The 20,437-nt window shown below is 38.0% G+C and overlaps 8 protein-coding genes, 1 long non-coding RNA gene and 1 other non-coding gene across 15 annotated transcripts; 4 read left to right on the top strand and 6 right to left on the bottom strand.

The window, feature by feature from the left end:
* Window positions 1-15: 15 nt before the first annotated feature.
* On the bottom strand, window positions 16-3,399 carry AT5G45490 (P-loop containing nucleoside triphosphate hydrolases superfamily protein; the record flags this gene model as incomplete). Of its 2 annotated transcripts, NM_001085249.1 has the most annotated exons (2): window positions 3,324-3,399; window positions 318-1,404 (listed from the first exon to the last, which is right to left on the bottom strand). In NM_001085249.1, exon 2 carries the CDS (start codon window positions 1,380-1,382, stop codon window positions 318-320), a length of 1,065 nt encoding a protein of 354 aa, NP_001078718.1. In that variant the 5' UTR covers window positions 1,383-1,404; window positions 3,324-3,399. The 2 variants fall into 2 exon arrangements, with proteins under 2 accessions (NP_199362.1, NP_001078718.1); NM_123917.4 differs by lacking the exon at window positions 3,324-3,399 and having other exon boundaries at window positions 16-1,729.
* Window positions 1,383-10,897, bottom strand: AT5G45472. Of its 5 annotated transcripts, NR_143329.1 has the most exons (6): window positions 8,417-10,896; window positions 7,762-8,315; window positions 7,410-7,452; window positions 6,445-6,554; window positions 3,324-6,318; window positions 1,383-1,404 (listed from the first exon to the last, which is right to left on the bottom strand). It is a non-coding gene; the product is annotated as an other RNA (long non-coding RNA). The 5 variants fall into 5 exon arrangements; NR_143326.1 differs by having other exon boundaries at window positions 3,324-5,111; window positions 5,194-6,554; window positions 7,762-10,897; NR_143328.1 differs by having other exon boundaries at window positions 3,324-6,364; window positions 7,762-10,897.
* AT5G45480 (transmembrane protein, putative (DUF594)) lies at window positions 3,356-6,342 on the top strand. Its single transcript, NM_123916.2, has one exon. The coding sequence runs from the start codon at window positions 3,517-3,519 to the stop codon at window positions 6,148-6,150; it is 2,634 nt and encodes an 877-aa protein (NP_199361.1). The 5' UTR covers window positions 3,356-3,516; the 3' UTR covers window positions 6,151-6,342.
* Window positions 5,430-6,609, bottom strand: AT5G45475. The gene is made up of 2 exons (NR_144288.1): window positions 6,445-6,609; window positions 5,430-6,318 (listed from the first exon to the last, which is right to left on the bottom strand). It is a non-coding gene; the product is annotated as an other RNA (non-coding RNA).
* AT5G45470 (transmembrane protein, putative (DUF594)) lies at window positions 7,404-10,461 on the top strand. The gene has a single exon (NM_123915.2). It carries the CDS (start codon window positions 7,682-7,684, stop codon window positions 10,280-10,282), a length of 2,601 nt encoding a protein of 866 aa, NP_199360.1. The 5' UTR covers window positions 7,404-7,681; the 3' UTR covers window positions 10,283-10,461.
* On the bottom strand, window positions 10,484-10,742 carry AT5G45469 (uncharacterized protein; the record flags this gene model as incomplete). The annotated part of the gene is made up of 1 exon (NM_001125907.2): window positions 10,484-10,742. Exon 1 carries the CDS (start codon window positions 10,700-10,702, stop codon window positions 10,484-10,486), a length of 219 nt encoding a protein of 72 aa, NP_001119379.1. The 5' UTR covers window positions 10,703-10,742.
* Window positions 10,898-12,913: 2,016 nt separating the features above from the next.
* Window positions 12,914-15,832, top strand: AT5G45460 (uncharacterized protein). The gene has a single exon (NM_123914.5). The coding sequence runs from the start codon at window positions 13,181-13,183 to the stop codon at window positions 15,290-15,292; it is 2,112 nt and encodes a 703-aa protein (NP_199359.3). The 5' UTR covers window positions 12,914-13,180; the 3' UTR covers window positions 15,293-15,832.
* Window positions 15,732-16,287, bottom strand: AT5G45455 (uncharacterized protein). Its single transcript, NM_001344622.1, has 3 exons — window positions 16,123-16,287; window positions 15,905-16,010; window positions 15,732-15,775 (listed from the first exon to the last, which is right to left on the bottom strand). Exons 2-3 carry the CDS (start codon window positions 15,982-15,984, stop codon window positions 15,739-15,741), a joined length of 117 nt encoding a protein of 38 aa, NP_001331074.1. The 5' UTR covers window positions 15,985-16,010; window positions 16,123-16,287; the 3' UTR covers window positions 15,732-15,738.
* Window positions 16,288-16,634: 347 nt separating this feature from the next.
* Window positions 16,635-17,455, bottom strand: AT5G45450 (Oligopeptide transporter OPT superfamily protein; the record flags this gene model as incomplete). The annotated part of the gene is made up of 1 exon (NM_123913.2): window positions 16,635-17,455. Exon 1 carries the CDS (start codon window positions 17,283-17,285, stop codon window positions 16,635-16,637), a length of 651 nt encoding a protein of 216 aa, NP_199358.1. The 5' UTR covers window positions 17,286-17,455.
* A 1,373-nt stretch (window positions 17,456-18,828) lies between these two features.
* AT5G45440 (P-loop containing nucleoside triphosphate hydrolases superfamily protein) lies at window positions 18,829-20,387 on the top strand. The gene has a single exon (NM_123912.3). It carries the CDS (start codon window positions 18,980-18,982, stop codon window positions 20,018-20,020), a length of 1,041 nt encoding a protein of 346 aa, NP_199357.1. The 5' UTR covers window positions 18,829-18,979; the 3' UTR covers window positions 20,021-20,387.
* Window positions 20,388-20,437: the final 50 nt, after the last annotated feature.

The following is a 20,437-nucleotide window of genomic DNA, read 5'->3' as shown; positions in this document are numbered from 1 at the left end:
TGTTTTACAGAAGCTACGAAGGAAGAAGAAAATATATTATAATTTACTGAGAAGGTCTACAAGTGAAGAGAGGCTAAGAGCAAGAAACTCTGATAAACTGCAAATGCAAGAGTACTAAGGAAAGAAGCTCTCTTAATAGTCTCTCTGCTAATTGAAAGGTCAAGATACATTACTCAGAGATTCTGGTTTATTTGATAACAACAGTGTAACAAACAGACAACATCAAACAAGAAACACATACAAGAAATAAAAGAAGCATAAGCAAGGTTGATAATAAGCAATCTTGAGCCAAGAGGCTGAGTCAAGTTATCCACTTCTCAGGAGCTGGCCTGGTTTGCAGGTTGGCGGTTCGATGAGTCGGTTTGTCCATGGGTAGAACCAACAGGGCCAACTTCATCGTCAACAAAGACGGGATCACGCTCAGCCAACAGTCTGGCAGCCAGAGGAAGACCACGAGACTTATTCATCAGCTCATCTATACATTTCTTGTCGTTCCTTGGTGACTCTTTCTGTTTATCTTTAACCACTGCATCATATATCTTCCAGACACTCTGATGATCAGACAGCGGCCAAAGACGATGGATCTCATGTTTCTGAGCAACAAGGTTCTTCGCCAGATTCTCATCTCTGGTCGTGTATATGACTCTCCCACCAGACCCTTTAGGGAATCCATCTGAAAGATACTTTCCCCATTTCTCATCCTCCTTGAGTTTCGCATCAAGCTTTTCGTCCCAGTTATCGTTTTCCCGAACATCATCAAACACAATCAGATATTTCTTCCACCTCAGATTCAAGTGAAGTGCATAGAGCAGAGCAGAGAGCTCCTTCTCTTTCTCCGTCTCTCTATCAATTTCTCCAGCTTCCTGATTGCTTGCAACTTCCTCATTGTCCTTAAATTCTTGTTTGGCATCAGTACTGATAGTTTCGAGGATTAACTCTTCAACTCCAAGACCCTTCAAGATCTTCTTCAACACACATATCTTCCCATCAAGTCCCTCCTTAGATTCTTTGTTTTCCATAGACACCCAAACCCTGGGAGCATAAACACTCTTCACAGCTTCATCATTGAAGATCTTCTGGCATAATGCTGTCTTCCCAACACCATATTCTCCGACAATCACAAGACTCTTGAACTCCCTCCTAACCTTCTGATCCAACAAGAAGTGTTGCAATGACTTGATCTCGTTATCGAAACCGTGGATGTCATGGCCCGGAAGTTTAGACTCGGTTTTCAGACGCTCTTCTTCTTCATTATCATCTCTCTTCTTCTCCAAGTTTCCTTTAGCAAGACCATTTACGTCGAGCCAGTCCTTACAGGTCGTAATGAAGTTGGTTGTGAATTCGTTTGTGAGGACTGCCTGTTGTAGATTTTTTGAAGGCATATTCAAGGAAAAACGGAGAAATCTGCAGAAAGAAGATGATGAAGAAATGGTTAGGCAAAGGAGAGAGAGAGAGAGAGAGGTATGAGAATTAAGTAAGGAACACTTTTGAACTACAACAATTAAGTTGATTTTAGTAGATTGGACATAGAAAATTAGTTATTTAGAGACAGATTGAATCGGTAACAAAAGACATTGGGCCAAATTCATAAATTACGTCAGGTTATATTATAGTATAAATAATTATAATCTTTTCAAAAAGCTGATAAATAGACAAAAACCGATAGCCGGCAAGAAAAATTATAATCAATATTGTTTTAAAAAAATGTTTTTAGAAAAATGCGAAAATATCACATTACTAATTTTTTGTTCCAAAAATATTATCACTAGTTTATTTTCCCAATAATACCACTAATTTTTGTATAAAAATGTTTGTTTGACCAAAATAAATTACAATATTTCCACCATTCAAAAGAGTCTTCTTAATATGAATTTGTGATATTCTTGAAAAAAAAAACTAAAATATAGTATTTTTAGAACAAAAACTTTAAAAATGATATTAAGAAAAGTGCCTTTTTTTTTAAATTGATGTGATGTAAAACCTTTGAAGAACAAAAGAGTTTTTATCATTTAAGAAAGAAAAAAAAAACAATTATCTAAAATCAAATTGACGTTTTTTTCATTTTTAAACAGACGTGTTTGATTATTGTATAATCACAACTTGTTTTGCATAAAAGTTTACTAATAAATATAAATAAATATTAACGACAAGATACATCGTTCCCACGTTAATATATACACAACAATTTCGTTAGGAAAATATAATTAAAAGACCTACATCTCTAAAGTCATCGTTATATTGACATACAAAAGTCGTCGTTACTATACTTTTAAAGCTTCGATTATTAAAATGCCCGACTCTACCATGGTTAATACATCCAACCCAAGTGTAACATATTTTTTAGTTTATATCCAGCTGTGATTATTATTATATTTAATAGGTAATATTAGAATATAAAGTTGAATATCCCAACTCGCTTTCTGGAAATTTTGTCATCACATGAGAGACAAAGACGTGAGAAAATAAATATTTTCGTAAGTAAAATTAATATGGTTGGTGGGGAAATTTAATTTTGGAATTTTTTAAAATTATCTATAATTGGAGAAAATAAATGACTCTTAGACCATAGCCATAAATACTCTGTATATCCATTCGAATTTAACGTTACTGGCCACGTCATGTGATAATAATTGAATTGCTACCAAGTAAGGGAAAGTACCAAGTAAGTTCCACTAGAAAACGTGATTTTCGTTAGAAAATAACGAAGCAAGAAGTATGGTCAACAAATGGTTCGATATATTTAATTCCATTTTTGGTTGCCGGGTAAAAAAGAGAAAGTTAGAAATATTATAAAGTTTGAATATATAATTAGAAATTTTTTTAAAGAAAAACTTAAAAGTGGTTTCTTGGAGAAGTAACAAATATTGAGATGTGAAAACTTTTCCCGTTGTCACTCATTCCAATGTCTAAGGTCATTGAGATAACCTCGTAATCGTATATCTAACTACTATACTTTTGCAGTGTTATTCTTTAACCATGTGATTTTAAGGAAAAAGACGAGAAATATTTAGATAAAAAAGGGATTAAAAATAAAATATGTTTCTATAAAACCACTCAAAATAGTTAGTTTAAATAAATTTATGCAAAAAGAGGACAAGATAAACATAGCATTATAATTTTTACAAAACAAATATAGCATATATTCCCTTCATATCATTTCGTTATCAAAAGAACCAGTGGGCTCTTTGAATACTTGTTCTTCACATTTTAAAAATGAGGTAAAGAGTAAAAATTAGCAACAGACACGAATCAGATAAATTTTCGAAAATTAAACCAAAAAAAAAAGAAAAAACTTAGAGACCTGTAAGAACTGTTTGACTAACCTCAAGGTCTCCAAGTAGCCTCCAATGGCTGTCCAACCAGAATAATTCAAACCTTCACACACAACAAAAAGCCTCAAAAGCAAAAAAACTCATAGTAAAACCAGAAAAAGAAAGAAGTCAACCTCTTTAGATGTATCTGTGTTAGATCTCATAAACCATCAGTTCTTGTCTGTTTCAGCAAATCAGTTTCAAGATGGTGAACGCAATCCCAAAGCCTATCAAGGACATTTGGGACGAATGGAGCATTCGAAGTACCTTAATCTTCAGTCTCAGCCTTCAAACATTTCTCATTTTCTTTGCACCTCAAAGAAAACGCTCATCCAGAAAAGTTTTACTCTCTTTCATTTGGTCAGCTTACCTTCTTGCTGATTGGTCTGCCAATTTCGCCGCCGGACAAATCTCAGATAGTCAAGGAGATGATCCAGAACCCGGAGAACCGAAAAAGAGCGCCGAGTTGTTTGCTTTCTGGGTTCCTTTCTTGCTCTTGCATCTCGGTGGTCCAGATACAATCACTGCCCTTGCCCTTGAAGATAACGAGCTCTGGCTCAGGCACTTGTTGGGTCTTTTCTTTCAATCAGTTGCAACCGTTTACGTGCTTTTGCAGTCGTTACCCAATGCTCTTTGGAAACCTATTTTGCTGGTGTTTGCGACCGGGGTGATCAAGTATGTCGAGAGGACATTAGCTTTGTACCTGGCGAGTCTTGACAAGTTCAAAGATTCCATGATTCAGCGGCCTGATCCTGGACCAAACTACGCAAAGCTCATGGAGGAATACGCAGCCAAGAAAGATATGAAGATGCCTACACAGATTATCAAGGTTGGCGAGCCTGAGAAAGATCCAAGAGACGATGCTCCGGTAAAGCCTCCTGACGGGTTCACTCCACTCAATATTCTCCAGTACGCCTACAAGTACTTTAATATCTTCAAAGGTCTTGTGGTTGATCTCATCTTTACATTTCAACAACGAGCTGAGAGCAAGAGATTCTTTGACTCGCTGAAAGCAGAAGAAGCTTTAAGAATCTTAGAGGTTGAGCTCAACTTTATCTACGCAGCTCTATACACGAAAGCCGAGATCTTGCACAACTGGATAGGATTCCTCTTCAGGTTCATTGCCCTGGGATGCCTTGCAGCAGCTCTACGCATCTTTCAATACAAGAGCAAGAAAGATTATAGTGGATTTGATGTTGGCCTTACTTACGCATTGCTGTTAGGAGGAATAGCTCTGGATTGCATCGCTCTTATCATGTTCTGTGCATCTGATTGGACGTTTGTCAGATTGAGGAAGATGAAGGACGAAGTGGACGATCCACCCACCTGGTCCGACAACATTCTTAACTGGATTCTTGAAAACATTCTCGGGGTCAGGAAATTGAAGGTGGAGGAGTATGATGAATGCTACAAGAATACACAGTCTCATGAAGTGCCCAACACGAGTACTAAGAAAACACCATTTCTTAAAAGGATTCTTAACAGGATTCTCAGGGTGAGGGAGTTGAAGACAGAGAAGTCTCATGAAGTTCTCGACAAGAGTACCAGCAAAATACCAGGTCAGGAAGTGCCCGACAAGAGTGCCAAGACAATACCATGTCATAAAGTGCTCGACACGAGTTTCATGTATCGCCGGTGGTCTGAGTATGTACATGCACACAACCTGATCGAATACTGCCTAGGTTTAAAACCGAAGCGAATCCACCATACCAAGGGTTTCATACACATCGCCTTTGACAAGGTTATCAACATACTTTACATTGGCCCCGCATTCACAAAACTTGGAAGTGTCATTGAATCCTGTTTTAGAGTCACAAAACAGAGAATTCATCAGACTTTCAAGTGGATTGACGGTAAAGTAAGTCGTTTATGCAAGAAATACCCGAAGTTGAATGAAGAGTACATTAGGTTTAGCTTCTTCTGCATATTTTACATTCCTAGTCTACCTGGACGCTGGATAAAAAGTTTTATGGAGTTCTTTGGCATCCGAGCTCAGCTAGATGAGGTGATCTACACATCTAGTGATCGTCTCACCCTGGATATGTGGGAACACATATTCGGAGAGGTTAAAGCCAAATCCCGTTTCGCTGACGACTCTGAAAGCGCCATGAGGGTATCTTCAGCAAGAGGTGACTGGACACTGCGCGACATACAAGGTGACCCAGAAACAGAAAAAAAACGTGAGAAACTTCTACGCTATGTGATGGAAATGGATTACGATCAGAGCCTTCTTGTATGGCATATAGCCACTGAGCTCTTATACCAGACAAAAAAAGGCACTAAAGCGAATCATAGCGCCCGTGAGTTCAGTAAAATCCTGTCAGACTACATGATGTATCTCCTAATGATGCAACCCACTCTGATGTCAGCTGTTGTGGGTATTGGAAAGATAAGATTCAGAGACACGTGCGAGGAGGCTCAGAGGTTCTTCGATAGGAGGCATATCATGGGGATATCCGCAAAGAAGGCCCCTGATGCAAAGGAAGCCAGCGTGGCAATTTTATCAGTGGCAGTTCCAGCAAAAGCTGAGCCCATTGACGTGAAAGGAGATAGAAGCAAATCCGTCCTGTTTGATGGGGCCATGCTGGCGAAAGAGCTTAAGGGTTTAAGAAAGAATAAGGAGGACGACTCAGAGATGTGGAAAATAATGAGCCAAGTGTGGGTTGAGTTGCTTTCGTATGCAGCGACAAAGTGTGGCGCTATAGAACACGCAGCTCAGCTAAGCAAAGGAGGAGAACTCATAAGCTTTGTTTGGCTATTGATGGCTCATTTTGGACTAGGAGACCAATTCCAAATCAACCAAGGAGATGCCAGAGCCAAACTGATTATAGGCAAGTGATCATCATCCAATAAGCAACGAAAGTAGCAGCAATTGATTAGTTTCCCTCATTTGCTTCCATTGTGTTTTTTTTGTTTTGTTTCAAAGAGTAGTCTTCAACTGTTTGCCAGCAAAACAATCTGTTCTTGAATCATCTGCATTGTTGTAACTCATGTCCTTCTTCTGTCCCTGATAAATTCATTTATGTGAGCTTGATTGATTTCTCTGATACTCTCTATACAACCAAAAAAGACAACTCTCTCTGTAAACAAGGACTTCAAATTCCAATTAGAAGCACTAGAACAAGAATATAACCTCTTTGAATCCACCATTATGAAGCAGCAATAGTGAACATCATCCGACCAGAGAAAAACTTCAGAATCTCAGAAGTGATGCAACCAAGAATCTCGATTTAGTCCTGAACTCTGAAATAAAATTGTTGGCAACGGTAAAAACTTTTTCCATCTGTACAAAAAAGTAAATACAGTAAATAATTCTTAAGTATGTTTAAAATAAAATAACTCCAATTTTAGACTAATAATTACTGAGATGTGAACTCTTCATGTAACAAAATTATTAGTTGGACCTAATTCAAGTTATTGGTTGAAGAGATAATATTTCAAAACTCAATTTTATTTACAGATATTCATTAAATGAACCTCAAGTTCAAATTATTTATTTAGTAGACAAGTATATATACATATAGAGGTATAAAGAAGTAAATTCTGCCAGCTATAGAAGTATTTTTGAATCTTCATTATTTCTTTAGGTCAATGCCTCAATAGTCACTAAATAATGAATGACTAACTTCAGAAAAAGACTAACCCGGGACAGTCTTTAAAATAATATAAGTTATAACTATGGTTATACAGTTATACTTAATAATATTATTATATAACCATCCCAAACATAATAGTCTAACCATTCAAATCTGAGTTTAGTGGATCATTTTATATTTACTAAAACGACGCGAGCTCAACTAATGACACTTGAACTTTAATACTACTAACTATTATTCAACATACATATATTTATTACTATCAAATATGAATAGAAAAAAGACCAATAGCTAAGTCGTCTCTTCACGTCAAAAAAAAAGAAAAAGAAAAAGCTAGGTCGAAAATGACTCATTGATTGACTAAAACAAAAGAAATAAAAGAATATTTTTATGGTGTCCATACCAGCAGTAAATTTTTAATAAACAAATTGCAAGAATAATAATAATTGACGAAAATGCAAAATACAAAAACTATTATTTTGCAAAAAATAAAAAATTATACCTGAGTTGCAGAGTCGTCTTTCTTCTCGCTCCAGTGAGAGCTTCTGGTAAAAAAAGAAAAGAAAAGAAAAAGAACAACATCAATGGCGTCCCAAAAACATTCCACAAACCCCAAACTTTTCAAGTAAATCTGAGGAAAAAAAAACATCTCAATAACCAGAAGAGAGAGAGAGAGAAAAAAAAAGAAAGAAACTCAAATTTCTCAAGTAAATCCAAGAGAGAGAAAGAGAGAAGGAAAAAGATCTATCTTTTTTCCTCTGAGAGAGAGCAAAAATGGTGGAAGTGATACCAAAACATATCAAAGATGTTTGGGATAGGTGGAACATAAGAGGAGCAGTCATTCTAAGTCTTACCCTTCAAGCCATTCTCATTTGCTTCTCTCCTCTAAGGAAACGTACACCAAGAAGGCTCTTGATCGTGCTTGTTTGGTCCTCTTATCTCTTAGCAGATTGGTCTGCTAATTTCGCTGTTGGTCTTATCTCCAAGAATCAAGGTAAAGATCTCAAACCTGATGACCCTCCACAGGACAAAAAGGTAATGGCTTTATGGGCACCATTCTTGCTCTTGCATCTTGGTGGACCAGACACTATCACAGCTTTCGCGCTTGAAGATAACGCTCTCTGGCTACGACATGTCTTTGGGCTTGTCTTTCAGGCAATTGCTGGTGTCTATGTGGTTGTCATGTCTCTGCCCAATAGCCTTTGGGTGGTTATAGTCTTAGTGTTTGTTTCTGGGACTATAAAGTATCTGGAGAGGACAACGGCTCTGTATAGTGCAAGTTTGGACAAGTTTAGGGACTCTATGATTCAAGCACCAGATCCAGGACCAAACTACGCCAAGCTCATGGAGGAGTACAAGGCCAAGAAAGAGGCAAGACTTCCCACCAAGATCGTTCTGATTGATGAGCCTGACAAAGAAAATAGGCCTAAGAAGTTAGAGCATCCAGCATTAGCTTCGAAGAAAAGAAAAAAAGATTTGACCGATCTTGAGATTGTTCAGTATGCTTACAAATTCTTCAACACATTCAAGGGCCTTGTAGTCAACCTTATCTTCAGCTTCAGGGAGCGTGACGAGAGCCTAGAGATCTTTGAGAATTTAAATGATCCAGAGGAAGCTTTGAGGATCATTGAGATTGAGCTCGGCTTTCTCTATGATGCTCTATTCACCAAGATCGCGATTCTTCATACCGGTATTGGAACTGTCTCACGGGTCTTTGCTTCTGGTACCCTTGTGGCTGCATTCATCATTTTTCATAAGAAACCTAACAAAGGCACAGATTTTCATGGAGCTGATGTCGTAGTTACTTATACGCTGTTTGCAGTTGGCCTAGTTTTGGATTTCATATCCATCCTTTTGTTCCTGTTCTCAGACTGGACATGTGCTGCATACAGTAGTTTGAAGGACGATCCGGATGAGCTTCAATCATGGCAAGAGAGATGTTTTAACTGGTTACTTAAATTCAGAAAGCTGCGTTGGACGCCGCAAGAGTGCCACAAGACTGGTATGCATAAGTGTACCAAAGAAGGTTTGAAACCGTGTATCATGAAAGGTGCTGATAAGAAGGAAGGTGGCAATAAGAATGAAGGTGGCAATAAGAAGGAAGGTGACGATAAGAAGGAAGCTGCTGATAAGTGTTCATTGGTAGATAAGCATGACGTTCTCACAACGCGTTTCTTCCTTCGGAGGTGGAGTGGAAGCATCAACGTTTTTAACTTTATAGCGTACGCCACAAAAGCAGATGTAGAGAGGATCCACGACGCCAGAGGTAGTTTCCGCCGCTACTCATGGAAGATCATAACTTTTCCATTCAAAAAACTCAACTTCGTCATAAAGAAAATTTTTGGATCGATTGTCAAGTTGATCAATGAAGTGCACAGACGGATCAGCCACGAAGTCAATGCGTTATCAAGAAAGCATCTTTGGGCTCGTCGTTTTCTTTACCCTATCTATTTCGAGTTCATATCCCGCATCCCTCACTTCATCAAATCAGTGTGGGATATCCTCAGTGAGTTCTTTGACATCTCGGATACGCTTGATATGGTCCACAAGACACTATTTGTACATGGAGAGCCCATGACGAGAGAATTGTGGAAGTTCATCTTCGAAGAGCTGAAAAACAAATCAAAGTATGGAGACAGTCCTGAAAATGCCAAGAGGATATCTTTGGCTCGGGGAGAATGGACTTTAAGAGAGAACCTGCCGGTGGATGCAGAACGTGAAAAACTGGTACGCTATGTCACAAAGGTCGATTATGATCAGAGTCTTTTGATGTGGCACATCGCAACCGAGCTCTGTTACCAACAACATGAGAAAGAGACTATCCCAGAGGGTTATGATGAACAACGCAAGCATTACAGTAACCGCGAGTTCAGCAAAATCATCTCAGACTACATGATGTATCTCCTGATCTTGCAACCCGGTCTGATGTCCGAGGTTGCTGGAATTGGGAAGATCAGATTCAGAGACACATTGGCTGAAACTCACAAGTTCTTCCAGAGGAGGCATATCGAGAACGATAGAAGCGTGGAGACAGCCACCCTAAATATTCTGGACGTCGAAAGTGAAATTGAACCAATGGGAGTGAAGGGAGATCGAAGCAAGTCTGTATTGTTTGACGCGAGCAGGCTAGCCAAAGACCTTGCAGAGATGGAGAAGACACACAACAAAGATAAATGGGAGATACTGAGTAAAGTGTGGGTGGAACTTCTCTGTTATGCAGCCTGTCATTGCGACTCTACGGCTCACGTGGAGCAACTCAGCAGAGGCGGAGAGCTCATAAACTTCGTGTGGCTTCTAATGGCTCACTTCGGACTAACAGATCAGTTCCAGATCAACAAAGGAGATGCCAGAGCCAAACTCATCATAGGCAAGTGAGAGTGAGGAAGAACAACATTCCCCGTAATCTAAATTCGTTCTGCTTTTGTATTTCTTTCTACTTTCTTCTGCTCAAAACAATGAACTCTTCTTTTCTGCATAAAGATGTGACATTTGTAAGCTTTTTGTGATGAAAATTATCCCATTTATCCTTTTTATATTCCAACAAGAGTCATGACATGTATGAGATTGCCTTGAAGATCATTCTAGCTGATTCCAGATTACACAATTCCAAAAACCTGCGAAAGACAAGTGAACTATCTCAATGTACCTTAAACAATGAAGTAAATGTGAATTCTGATCAAAACTCAAGAAATCTGCGAGGGAAGAAATCTTTTGGCCGCCATTGAAACCAATAGCACACACGATGACTGTGAGAGAAGAAGCCGCATAGCCTAAATATGAGAGAAGAAGCCGCATAGACTAAATTGAAATCACTCTAATTGATCCTCGATACGACTGAAGAATGAAGAAACCACACACAATCAAATCCACTGAAATCAAACCTCATCGATACTTAAAGAGCTTCAATTTCAGACTGATTCTAGGGTTGGAACAATCGCTCTCCCTTCGATTCGATTTCAATTTCAATCCACATTTTAAGTGGGTTTCGCTGCATATAAATTTTTCTTTTTTTTATTTTTCTTGAGCTGTTCTACTTAAACGACGCTTTTTTTCTGGTCCGAATTGGGCCGGCCTGCTAACAACCGCACGTTACAAATCGAAGCTCATATCTGCTTTACAAAGCCCAACGTTTTAACGGACCGGACGCGGTCATTTAACTTAAGTAGTATTTGTGAAAGTATCACGTATGTTCAGAAATAAAGTACTGTATTTGTGTTATTTGGTTTGGAAGTACAGTTCATGTATAAATTTATGGTTGTTTGTAACGAGGTCGTAACAATAATGATTAAGGGGTTTAGGGAGAACGGAGTAACTTCTTTATTAATGACGAACGGAAAGATAGTAATTAACAGAACGGAAAACCGTAAGTACAGAACGGAGAACCGAAAGTACAGGTCGGAAAACAGATATTGATGGTCGGAAAACCAGAAAATACAGAACGGAAAACCAGAAAGTAAGAGATAAAGAGCTAGGCAGCAATTCTCTCTTAAATTCTCTGAGTGGTGACTTAGGTTCTGGACCCCTCTTCTTAGTAGTGTCTCCTCTTATTTATAGGCAAGGAGCTGATCTAGGGTTCTCTTAGTCTCTCTTGCGATTTCTCCGTTTTGCCCTTCTGAATTTATCGGGCTGGGCCAAGCCGTGATGGGCCGAGCTGTGATGGGCCGAGCAGTCATTCTGATGGGCCGTTGTTCTGATGGGCCGTTCATCCTTGTTAGGAGCTTTCTTGACTTGTTCTATTTGTGTTTGGGCCGAATTGGGCATGGAAGGCAAAGCCCGTATCCCACAATGGTGTTTTAAACCGAAACATTAAACTAAAGTATTAAACTGAAATTGAAAGCTAAAAACATGAATCTCAAACTCAAGATCCTTCTATAACAATATCAAATTTCATCGTCAACATTGATTGGAAAGTAGGTAACGTCCAATCTTTAGCAAATTCTTCGTCCGCCTCTACATATATATCACATAAAAGTAACATAATCAATACATGATTTATGATTTTGTAAGAGTAAAAATTATGAAAACTATTTACTTACCATTTTCATATGCTTCAAAACATTTTATCCAAATGCGGCACCATATTAGAAGACGGCTTTTATACTTGTTCAAAACTGAAGATCCAATACTTAAAGAGAATTCAGAAGCTACTATTGTGATTGAAATACGAAGAAGGTCGCAAGCAATGGAAACCAATTCTCCATTGCGTTGAGTATTTCTTTCCAATATTTCAAAATATCCAAACTCTAAGAAGTCTTCATATCTAATGTCGGATCATCTAGTTACATTTTCAAAGAAGACTTTCCACTACTACCAACATTTTCTTAGTGGAAAATGAAAAAACAGTAAGTCATGAACATTTAAAACCAAATCTGCATAGTTCCCAGCCACTATAGAACACGCAGCTCAGCTAAGCAAAGGAGGATAACTCATCAGGTTTGTTTGGCTATTGATGGTCCATATGAGACTAGCAGATCAATTCCAGATCAACCAAGGAGATCCCAGAGCCAAACTCATTATTGCAAGTGATCATCATCGAATAAGCAACGAAAGTAGAAACAACATTAGTTTCCCACACTAAACCAAAAAAAAAAAAAACATTAGTTTCCAACATTTTCCTCTACTGTGTTTATTTATTTATTATTATTTCATCTTGAACTGTTTGTTGCTTTCATATCATTGCCAGCAATCATCTATACTTGAATACTCATCTGCATTGTATTACTCATGTCTTTCTTCTGTCACTGATACATTCATTTTATGTGAGCTTGACTGATTCCTCTGATTCAAAAGATCATTCAAAATCAGTAAACCAATAGAAGAAATCGAATAAGAATATATATAAGCTCTCTCAATGTCTTTGAATCCACCATTAATGAAAGAGTACCAAAAACACCAAATTCATCTAAAATATATAATGAACCTCAAAATCAAATTGTTTATTTAGTGACAAGAAAACGAGCTAGGGGGAAATTTTGTTTTCTTGATTTACTAAATAATGACTCGACTGAAAGACTAATCCGGGACACTCTTTAAAATAACATAAGTCGCTCCGAAAACAAAGAAAAGAAAAGACAAGTTGCTGAGTCGTCTTTCTCACTCCCAGGTAAAAGAAAAGAAAAACAACAACAACATCAATGGCTTCCCAAAAACATTGCCCAAACCCCAAAGTTCTCAAGTAAATCTGAGAAAGAAAAGAACATCTCATGATCTGAATAACAAAGAGCGAGAGACAGAGAGAGAGGCTTTATCTCTTTTCCTCAAGTGAGAGCAAAAATGGTGGACGTGATACCAAAACATATCAAAGATGCGTGGGACAGATGGAACATTAGAGGAACAATCTTTCTAAGTCTTACCCTTCAAGCCTTTCTCATTTGCTTCTCTCCATTAAGGAAACGAACACCAAGAAGGCACTTGATTATCGTCATTTGGTCCTCTTATCTCTTAGCAGATTGGTCTGCTAATTTCGCTGTTGGTCTCATCTCTAAGAACCAAGGTAAAGATCTCAAACCTGATGACCCTCCACAGGACAAAAAGCTCATGGCTTTATGGGCACCATTCTTGCTCTTACATCTTGGTGGACCAGACACTATAACAGCTTTCGCGCTTGAAGATAACGCTCTTTGGCTCCGAAATGTTTTTGGGCTTGTCTTTCAGGCAATTGCTGGTGTCTATGTGGTTCTCCAGTCTCTGCCCAATAGCCTTTGGGTAACAATACTCTTAGTGTTCATTTCTGGGACTATAAAGTATCTGGAAAGGACAACGGCTTTGTATAGTGCAAGTTTGGACAAGTTTAGGGATTCTATGATTCAAGGACCAGATCCAGGACCAAATTATGCGAAGCTCATGGAGGAGTACAAGGCCAAGAAAGAAGCAAAATTACCCACCAAGATCATTCTGATTGATGAGCCTGACAAGGAACATAGGCCTAAGAAGTTAGAGCATCCATCCCTGGCCTCGGAGACAAAAAGAAAAGAGTTGACTCATCTTGAAATTGCTCAGTACGCTTACAAATTCTTCAACACATTCAAGGGCCTTGTAGTCAACCTTATCTTCAGCTTCAGGGAGCGTGACCAGAGCATAGAGATCTTTCAGAACTTGGAAGATCCAGAGGAAGCTTTAAGAATCATTGAGATTGAACTCGGCTTTCTCTACGATGCTCTATTCACCAAGAACGCGGTTCTTCATACTGTTTTGGGAACTGTCTCACGAGTTGTTGCTTCGGGTTCCCTTGTGGCTGCATTCATCATCTTTCATAAGATATCTAACAAAGGCAGAGACTTTCATGGAGCAGATGTCGTGATTACCTATATTCTGTTTGCAGTTGGCCTAGTTTTGGATTTCATATCCATCCTTTTGTTTCTGTTCTCAGACTGGACATGTGCTGCACTTAGTAGCTTGAAGGACGATCCGGATGAGCCTCTATCATGGAAAGATAGATTTTTCAACTGTTTACTTGAATTCAGAAAGCTGCGTTGGAAGATGCAAGAGTGCCACAATAAAGGTGAGCATAAGTGTACAAAAGAAGGTGAGAAACCGTGCATCAAGGAAGGTGATGATAAGTGTTCAATGGTACACGTGCATCACATGCTCACGACGCCATTCTTCTTCCGGAGGTGGTGTGGAAGCATCAACGTATTCAACTTTCTAGCATATGCCACAAAAAAAAGACAAAAGAGGATCCACGATGCCGGAGATGAGTTCCGCTCCTTATGGATCATCATAGCTTTCCCGTTCAAAATAATCAATCTCATAATCCAGAAAGTTTTTGGATGTATTGTCGAGGTGATCAATAATGTGCACAGATGGATCCGCAGCATAGTCAATACGTTATCAAGAAACCACCCTTGGGCTCGTTGTACTATTTACCCTCTCTATATATTGTTCCTATTCCACATCCCTAATTTCATCAAATATTTGTGGAATGTTCTCATTGAGTTCTTAGGCATCCCGGATGCGCTTGATCTGGTCGAGAAGACGTTATTTGTACACGGAGAGCCCATGACAAAAGAATTGTGGAAGTTCATCTTCGAAGAGCTGAAAAACAAATCAAAGTATGGAGACAGTCCTGAAAATGCCAAAAGGATATCTTTGGCTAGGGGAGAATGGGCTTTAAGGGACAACCTACCAGAGGATGCAGAACGTGAAAAACTGGTACGTTATGTCACAAAGGTCGATTATGATCAGAGTCTTTTGATGTGGCACATCGCAACCGAGTTCTGCTACCAAGAACATAAGAAAGAGACTATCCCAGAGGGTTATGATGAACAATGCAAGCAAAATCATCTCAGACTACATGATGTATCTCCTGATCTTGCAACCCAGTCTGATGTCCGAGGTTGCTGGAATTGGGAAGATCAGATTCAGAGACACATTGGCGGAAACTGACAAGTTTTTCGAGAGGAAACGAATCTATAATGTGGGCGTGAATTTAGCCACAGAGTATATACTGGATGTCAATAGTGAAATTGAACCAGTGGACGTCAAGGGAGATCGAAGCAAGTCAGTGTTGTTTGATGCGAGCAGGCTAGCCAAAGACCTTACAAGGATGGAGAAGACACACAACAAAGATAAATGGGAGATACTGAGTAAAGTGTGGGTGGAGCTTCTCTGTTATGCAGCTTGTCATTGCGACTCTACGGCTCACGTGGAGCAACTCAGCAGAGGCGGTGAGCTTATAAACTTTGTGTGGCTTCTAATGGCTCACTTTGGACTAACAAATCAGTTCCAAATCAACAAAGGAGATGCCAGAGCCAAACTCATCATAGGCAAGTGAGAGTGAGGAAGAACAACATTCCCCGGTATCTAAATTCGTTCTGCTTTTGTATTTCTTTCTACTTTCTTCTGCTCAGAACAATGAACTCTTCTTTTCTGCATAAAGATGTGACATTTGTAAGCTTTTTGTGATGAAAATTATCCCATTTATCCTTTTTATATTCCAACAAGAGTCATGACATGTATGTGAAATTGCTTTAAGAAGAGTGAAGTATCTCATTGTACCTAAACCAATGGAGATTCTGACCAAAACTCAAGAATTCTGTGAGAGAAGAAGCCGCTAGAAGAAAGCTTTTGGCCGCCATTGAAATCAACTACACACAGACATAGCCTAAAGATGTTGCATTGTAAAAGTTGAATCAGTCTAATTTATCTTCGATTCGACAGAAGCATGAAGAAACAACCCGCAATCAAATACACTGAAATCAAAACCCGAAACACACATTGAATCTCACAAACAAAGTAACGCTTTTCATTTTCCGACGCTGATTCTTCCATGGCTGGATCAATCTTCTCCCTTCGATTCAATTGCAATTTCAATTTTTGGGTTTTCGTTTCTTTTTTTTCGGATTATAATCTTGTTGGGCCACTGAGCTCCAAAGAATTTCTATTTAGCCCCCGTTATAAGAATACTTACTTTATTTGTTTATTTTAATCTAGATAATTTGTAAAAGACAAAATGATTTTGGATTTTTGACATATTTACGACCCAACCTTAGTTTGGATTAAGATCCAAACCTTATTTCGGATCTTTATTTCCAAATCTAAAATTGAAATCCCTTACTTTTTCAATTTTTTGTTTTCTTGTTCACGATACTCTTCTTTCTTTTCTCTTCAACACCCAACCTCCTTCTCTCTTCTCTCGTTTCTTTCGATCCTCCTCTTTCTTTTCTTTCTTGTTTATCTTAATCCTCCTTTTTCTACTACACATCAAAGTCTTTTACTTATTTGAGTTTTAAGTGGATCCTTGCAGAATGTTGTCGACTTTTGAATTTGTTTGAGAAGAGAGAAACTTCATGCAAACAGGAGGATTAACTGCGGCTACAGCGAGCACTGAGCTTGGCTTAGACCAAGTGCCATCTCTGCATATCAAACAAGAAGCCACCGCTGTCCCAAAAGCTTCAGCCTTGGCTGCATCTACTCTTTCCCAGATAAAAAGTATCAAACTTCCCACACACATTTCAATTGCAAAGTAAAGTCCCAAGAAAAACGGTATAGCCATTGCCATGGAAAGTGGAATGAACCTTCCCCATTTGCTATGGAGACTATCTTTTACTATGTTTACGAGAATCGCCACACCGAAGAACACGTAGCATAGAACGAGACATTCTCTTGGTACTCCTAGTTTAGCCATGCTTCGATATACGGTAGCAAATGGAGTATGGTATTCAGTGTTTGGGAGGCCTAAATCATCAAATGCTTTATAGAATAGCCAGAAAACGCAAGGAGATACCACACAACCCATTGCTGTTCCAATCACTTGGCTCACAAACATTGACTTTGGAGATGATAAAGTGAGGTAACCTGTCTTGAAGTCTTGTGTCAGATCTGAAGCTCTCGAGACTATGTTCATCATGAAACCACATGTTGCTAGGCCAGCCAGCATACCACCGTGCTCAGAGTCAGCCTAAGCTCCAATTGTGAATATGGCTAGCTTTCCATAAGTTGAAACCAAGACTGTAATACCATCTCAGCTGGTGGAATATGTTTCTTTACCTATTTGCTTTAGATAATGAGACTGTGTGAGTTTGTGTAGATAATGAGATTGCTTCTTTAGCTCTTTGTTGAAACATATTTGATTATTTTAGAGTTTGTGTCATGTATGAATCTAAGTTTTTAGGTACAACTGGTACACTCGTGTACAACTATGTCATTGGGCCAAAAAAACGAAATTCAATTTATTTAATCACATGGTGTCCTAATTATGCAATATCCAAAAAATCACCGAATTTTTTTATCAATCTAAATATTTTTATCAAAAAATTTACCACAAAACTATGAATCTAAGAATGTTGTTAAAAAAAAGTGTTTTGAAAAATAAAGTTTTTAATATGAATCTAAGTGTTTTGATAAAAATATAAAAAAATGAAATATCAAGAATATCTACAAATATCTGATGTGGCCTCGTTATTTTGAAAAATAATAATTAAATAACATCACAAATTTGCTCATAGTTGTACAGTTGTGCTCAATTGCACATTTTTACTCATAGTTGTACAATATCGAGAATTTAGTAAATTTAGTTGTTATCAACTTTAAATTAATTTTTACTGGTGGAACCAATAGTATTGTCTCATAAATTTAACATTACTTTGTATCGGTATATTTCTATATATAAAAATACAAGTAGTTTAAAATATTAATTTTTTTGTTCAAATATACAAAGTAACTATGGAAGTATAAGGTTGTTAGTGTATGAATATGGGCTTTCGTGATAAGAATTTCAGTAATTTAGAAAAATATGATTTTTTTTGTTAAAAACTTGTTGAGTTGTTTCATTACCACCATGTATGCATTTTTAAAGTTTGTTAATTGGGTTTTAAATTTTCGTATTTGTTTAACATAGTTGTACACATTTGTTTCAGTTGTTCCAAATCTGAAATCTCCAAATTTGTCTACAAAAAAACAGCATTTAATCTACGAATTCAACCAAGTATATTCGTCACCAACGTCATATCTTACCTATTTGCCTAAAAGTATGATGGATAAGAAGAAGTAAACAAATATCTTTAATAGTGCGTGAAGAAGAACACGGAGGGGAGAAGAGATATGTGTATATGATCCCATTTTTTGTCTTTGCAGATTTAATAGTGAACTTAAATAGTGTATGCAGAAGAAGAAAAAGAAAGAAAGTGAAAAACGTTTTTAGGGAGCAAATCGTAGGAAGAAGAAGAAAAATGAGTTTATTAAGCATTTTAGTAGATTTTGGTGGTTATGGGGAGATGAGAGATAATGAATTTGATTGGTTGATTTTAGAATTTGTTATATGTAAAATTTAATAAAGAAATAAAGAATAACAAGATAAGGGGTAGTGAGAAGAAGTGATGGTTTTTCAAAAATTGATTGCATCAAAAAGGGCTAACAACATTAAAATCCTTTTTTTTCCCTCCAATTTGGCGAAAAAAAAATAAAAAAATTAGTAGTGTTTTTTTTTTCCCTTTTTTTCTTCCTTTTGTTTTTTCTCTCCCCTGTATTCTTCTTCTGTTGCTTCATTTTCTTTTTCTGGGGAAAAGAAGAAAAACCAAAACTTAGTTTGATTTCACCTGCAAATCTTTTTTTTGTTCCAGCTTTTGCTTGGAAATGACTCAAGAAGATTCATCGCGCGGATTAACAAGTGTAGGCAGAGTTGACTTCACAAATCGGTTCGCTGATAGATACAACGAATGGCTAGGGACAACTGGTGACGAAACAAAACAGGTGGAGGATCGTGTGGAAACTGATTCTGGACTTCCAGGTCATGATATCTATGGTTTCGAGAATGAGATCAAATCATTGCAACACTTCTTGTTGGATCAAAAGTCTTACAAGCTGTTCAAGAGTCTTGTGGTTGTCGGAGAATACGGTGTTGGGAAGACAGCATTATGCCAGCAGATCTTCAATGATTATGATGTGAGGAATGCTTATGCCCCGAGGATTTGGGTATCTATGCATAGCAATGAATCTAAGGAGGGACTTGATGGGAAGATATGTGTGTTGAAGACGATCTTGAAGGGTCTTGGAGTTGAAGAGTCAATGTTCGAATCCATCCATAGAGAAGTAGTAGAAGAAGTTTCAAACAGGCAGGAAGCTGGAGAAATTGATGGAGAGACGGCTAAAGAGAAGGAGATCTCTGCTCTGCTCTATGCACTTCACTTGAATCTGAGGTGGAAGAAGTATCTGATTGTGTTTGATGATGTCCAGGAGATCGATAACTGGGACGAGAAACTCGATGCGAAACTCAACGAGGGTGAAAAATGGGGAAAGTATCTTTCAGATGGATTCCCTAAAGGGTCTGGTGGGAGGGTCATATACACGACCAGAGATGAGAATCTGGCGAAGAACCTTGTTGTTCAGAAACATGAGATCCATCGTCTTTGGCCGCTATCTGATTCTAACAGTGTTTGGAAGATATATGAAGCAATGATCCAGAAGAGAGAGAAAGAGTCTCCAAGGAACGACAAGAAATGTATAGATGAGCTGATGAACAAGTCTCGTGGTCTTCCTCTGGCTGCTAGACTGTTGGCTGAGCTTGATCCCATGTTGTTTGACGATGGAAAGGCTAACCAGAACGGTTCTAAAGATGGAAAAACCGACTCAGTCGACAACCCCAATTCAGAAGAGAGTAAAACTAAACCTCTGTAGACTTTAGAAGATTGAAGAGCCCTTTTCTATTGTGTCGTCAAGCTTGTTTGTTTCTTGTTTTGTACTGGTTTGATCTTGTCTCTCTGTAGTATCAATCAATCAATAATCCAGAATCTCCAAATATAGTTTCTTCAGTACAACACAATGTTTCTTGAATTCAGGGTCTGAAAAAATAAGAGAGTTCCTTGTGTACCTTCTCTTAAATCTGCAGTTTTATCAGATGTCCTTTACTCGTACCATCTCCGAGTCTCTGCACTTGTAGATGTAGACATTGTAGACTTCTCAGTTAATCATAATACATTTCTTATTCCTCCATAGCTTCTTTATCTACAAGTATCACAGAATAAGTAAACCAAACAACAATAACAACAACACCTGAAAGACAAACCAGATAGACATAAAATGAAGAATCTTGGG

The sequence above is a fragment of the Arabidopsis thaliana genome, chromosome 5 (genome assembly GCF_000001735.4).
Source record: "Arabidopsis thaliana chromosome 5, partial sequence".
NCBI classification, from domain to species: domain Eukaryota; kingdom Viridiplantae; phylum Streptophyta; class Magnoliopsida; order Brassicales; family Brassicaceae; genus Arabidopsis; species Arabidopsis thaliana.
The sequence above is the reverse complement of the archived record's forward strand: the minus strand, read 5'-3'. Positions and strand labels throughout refer to the sequence as shown.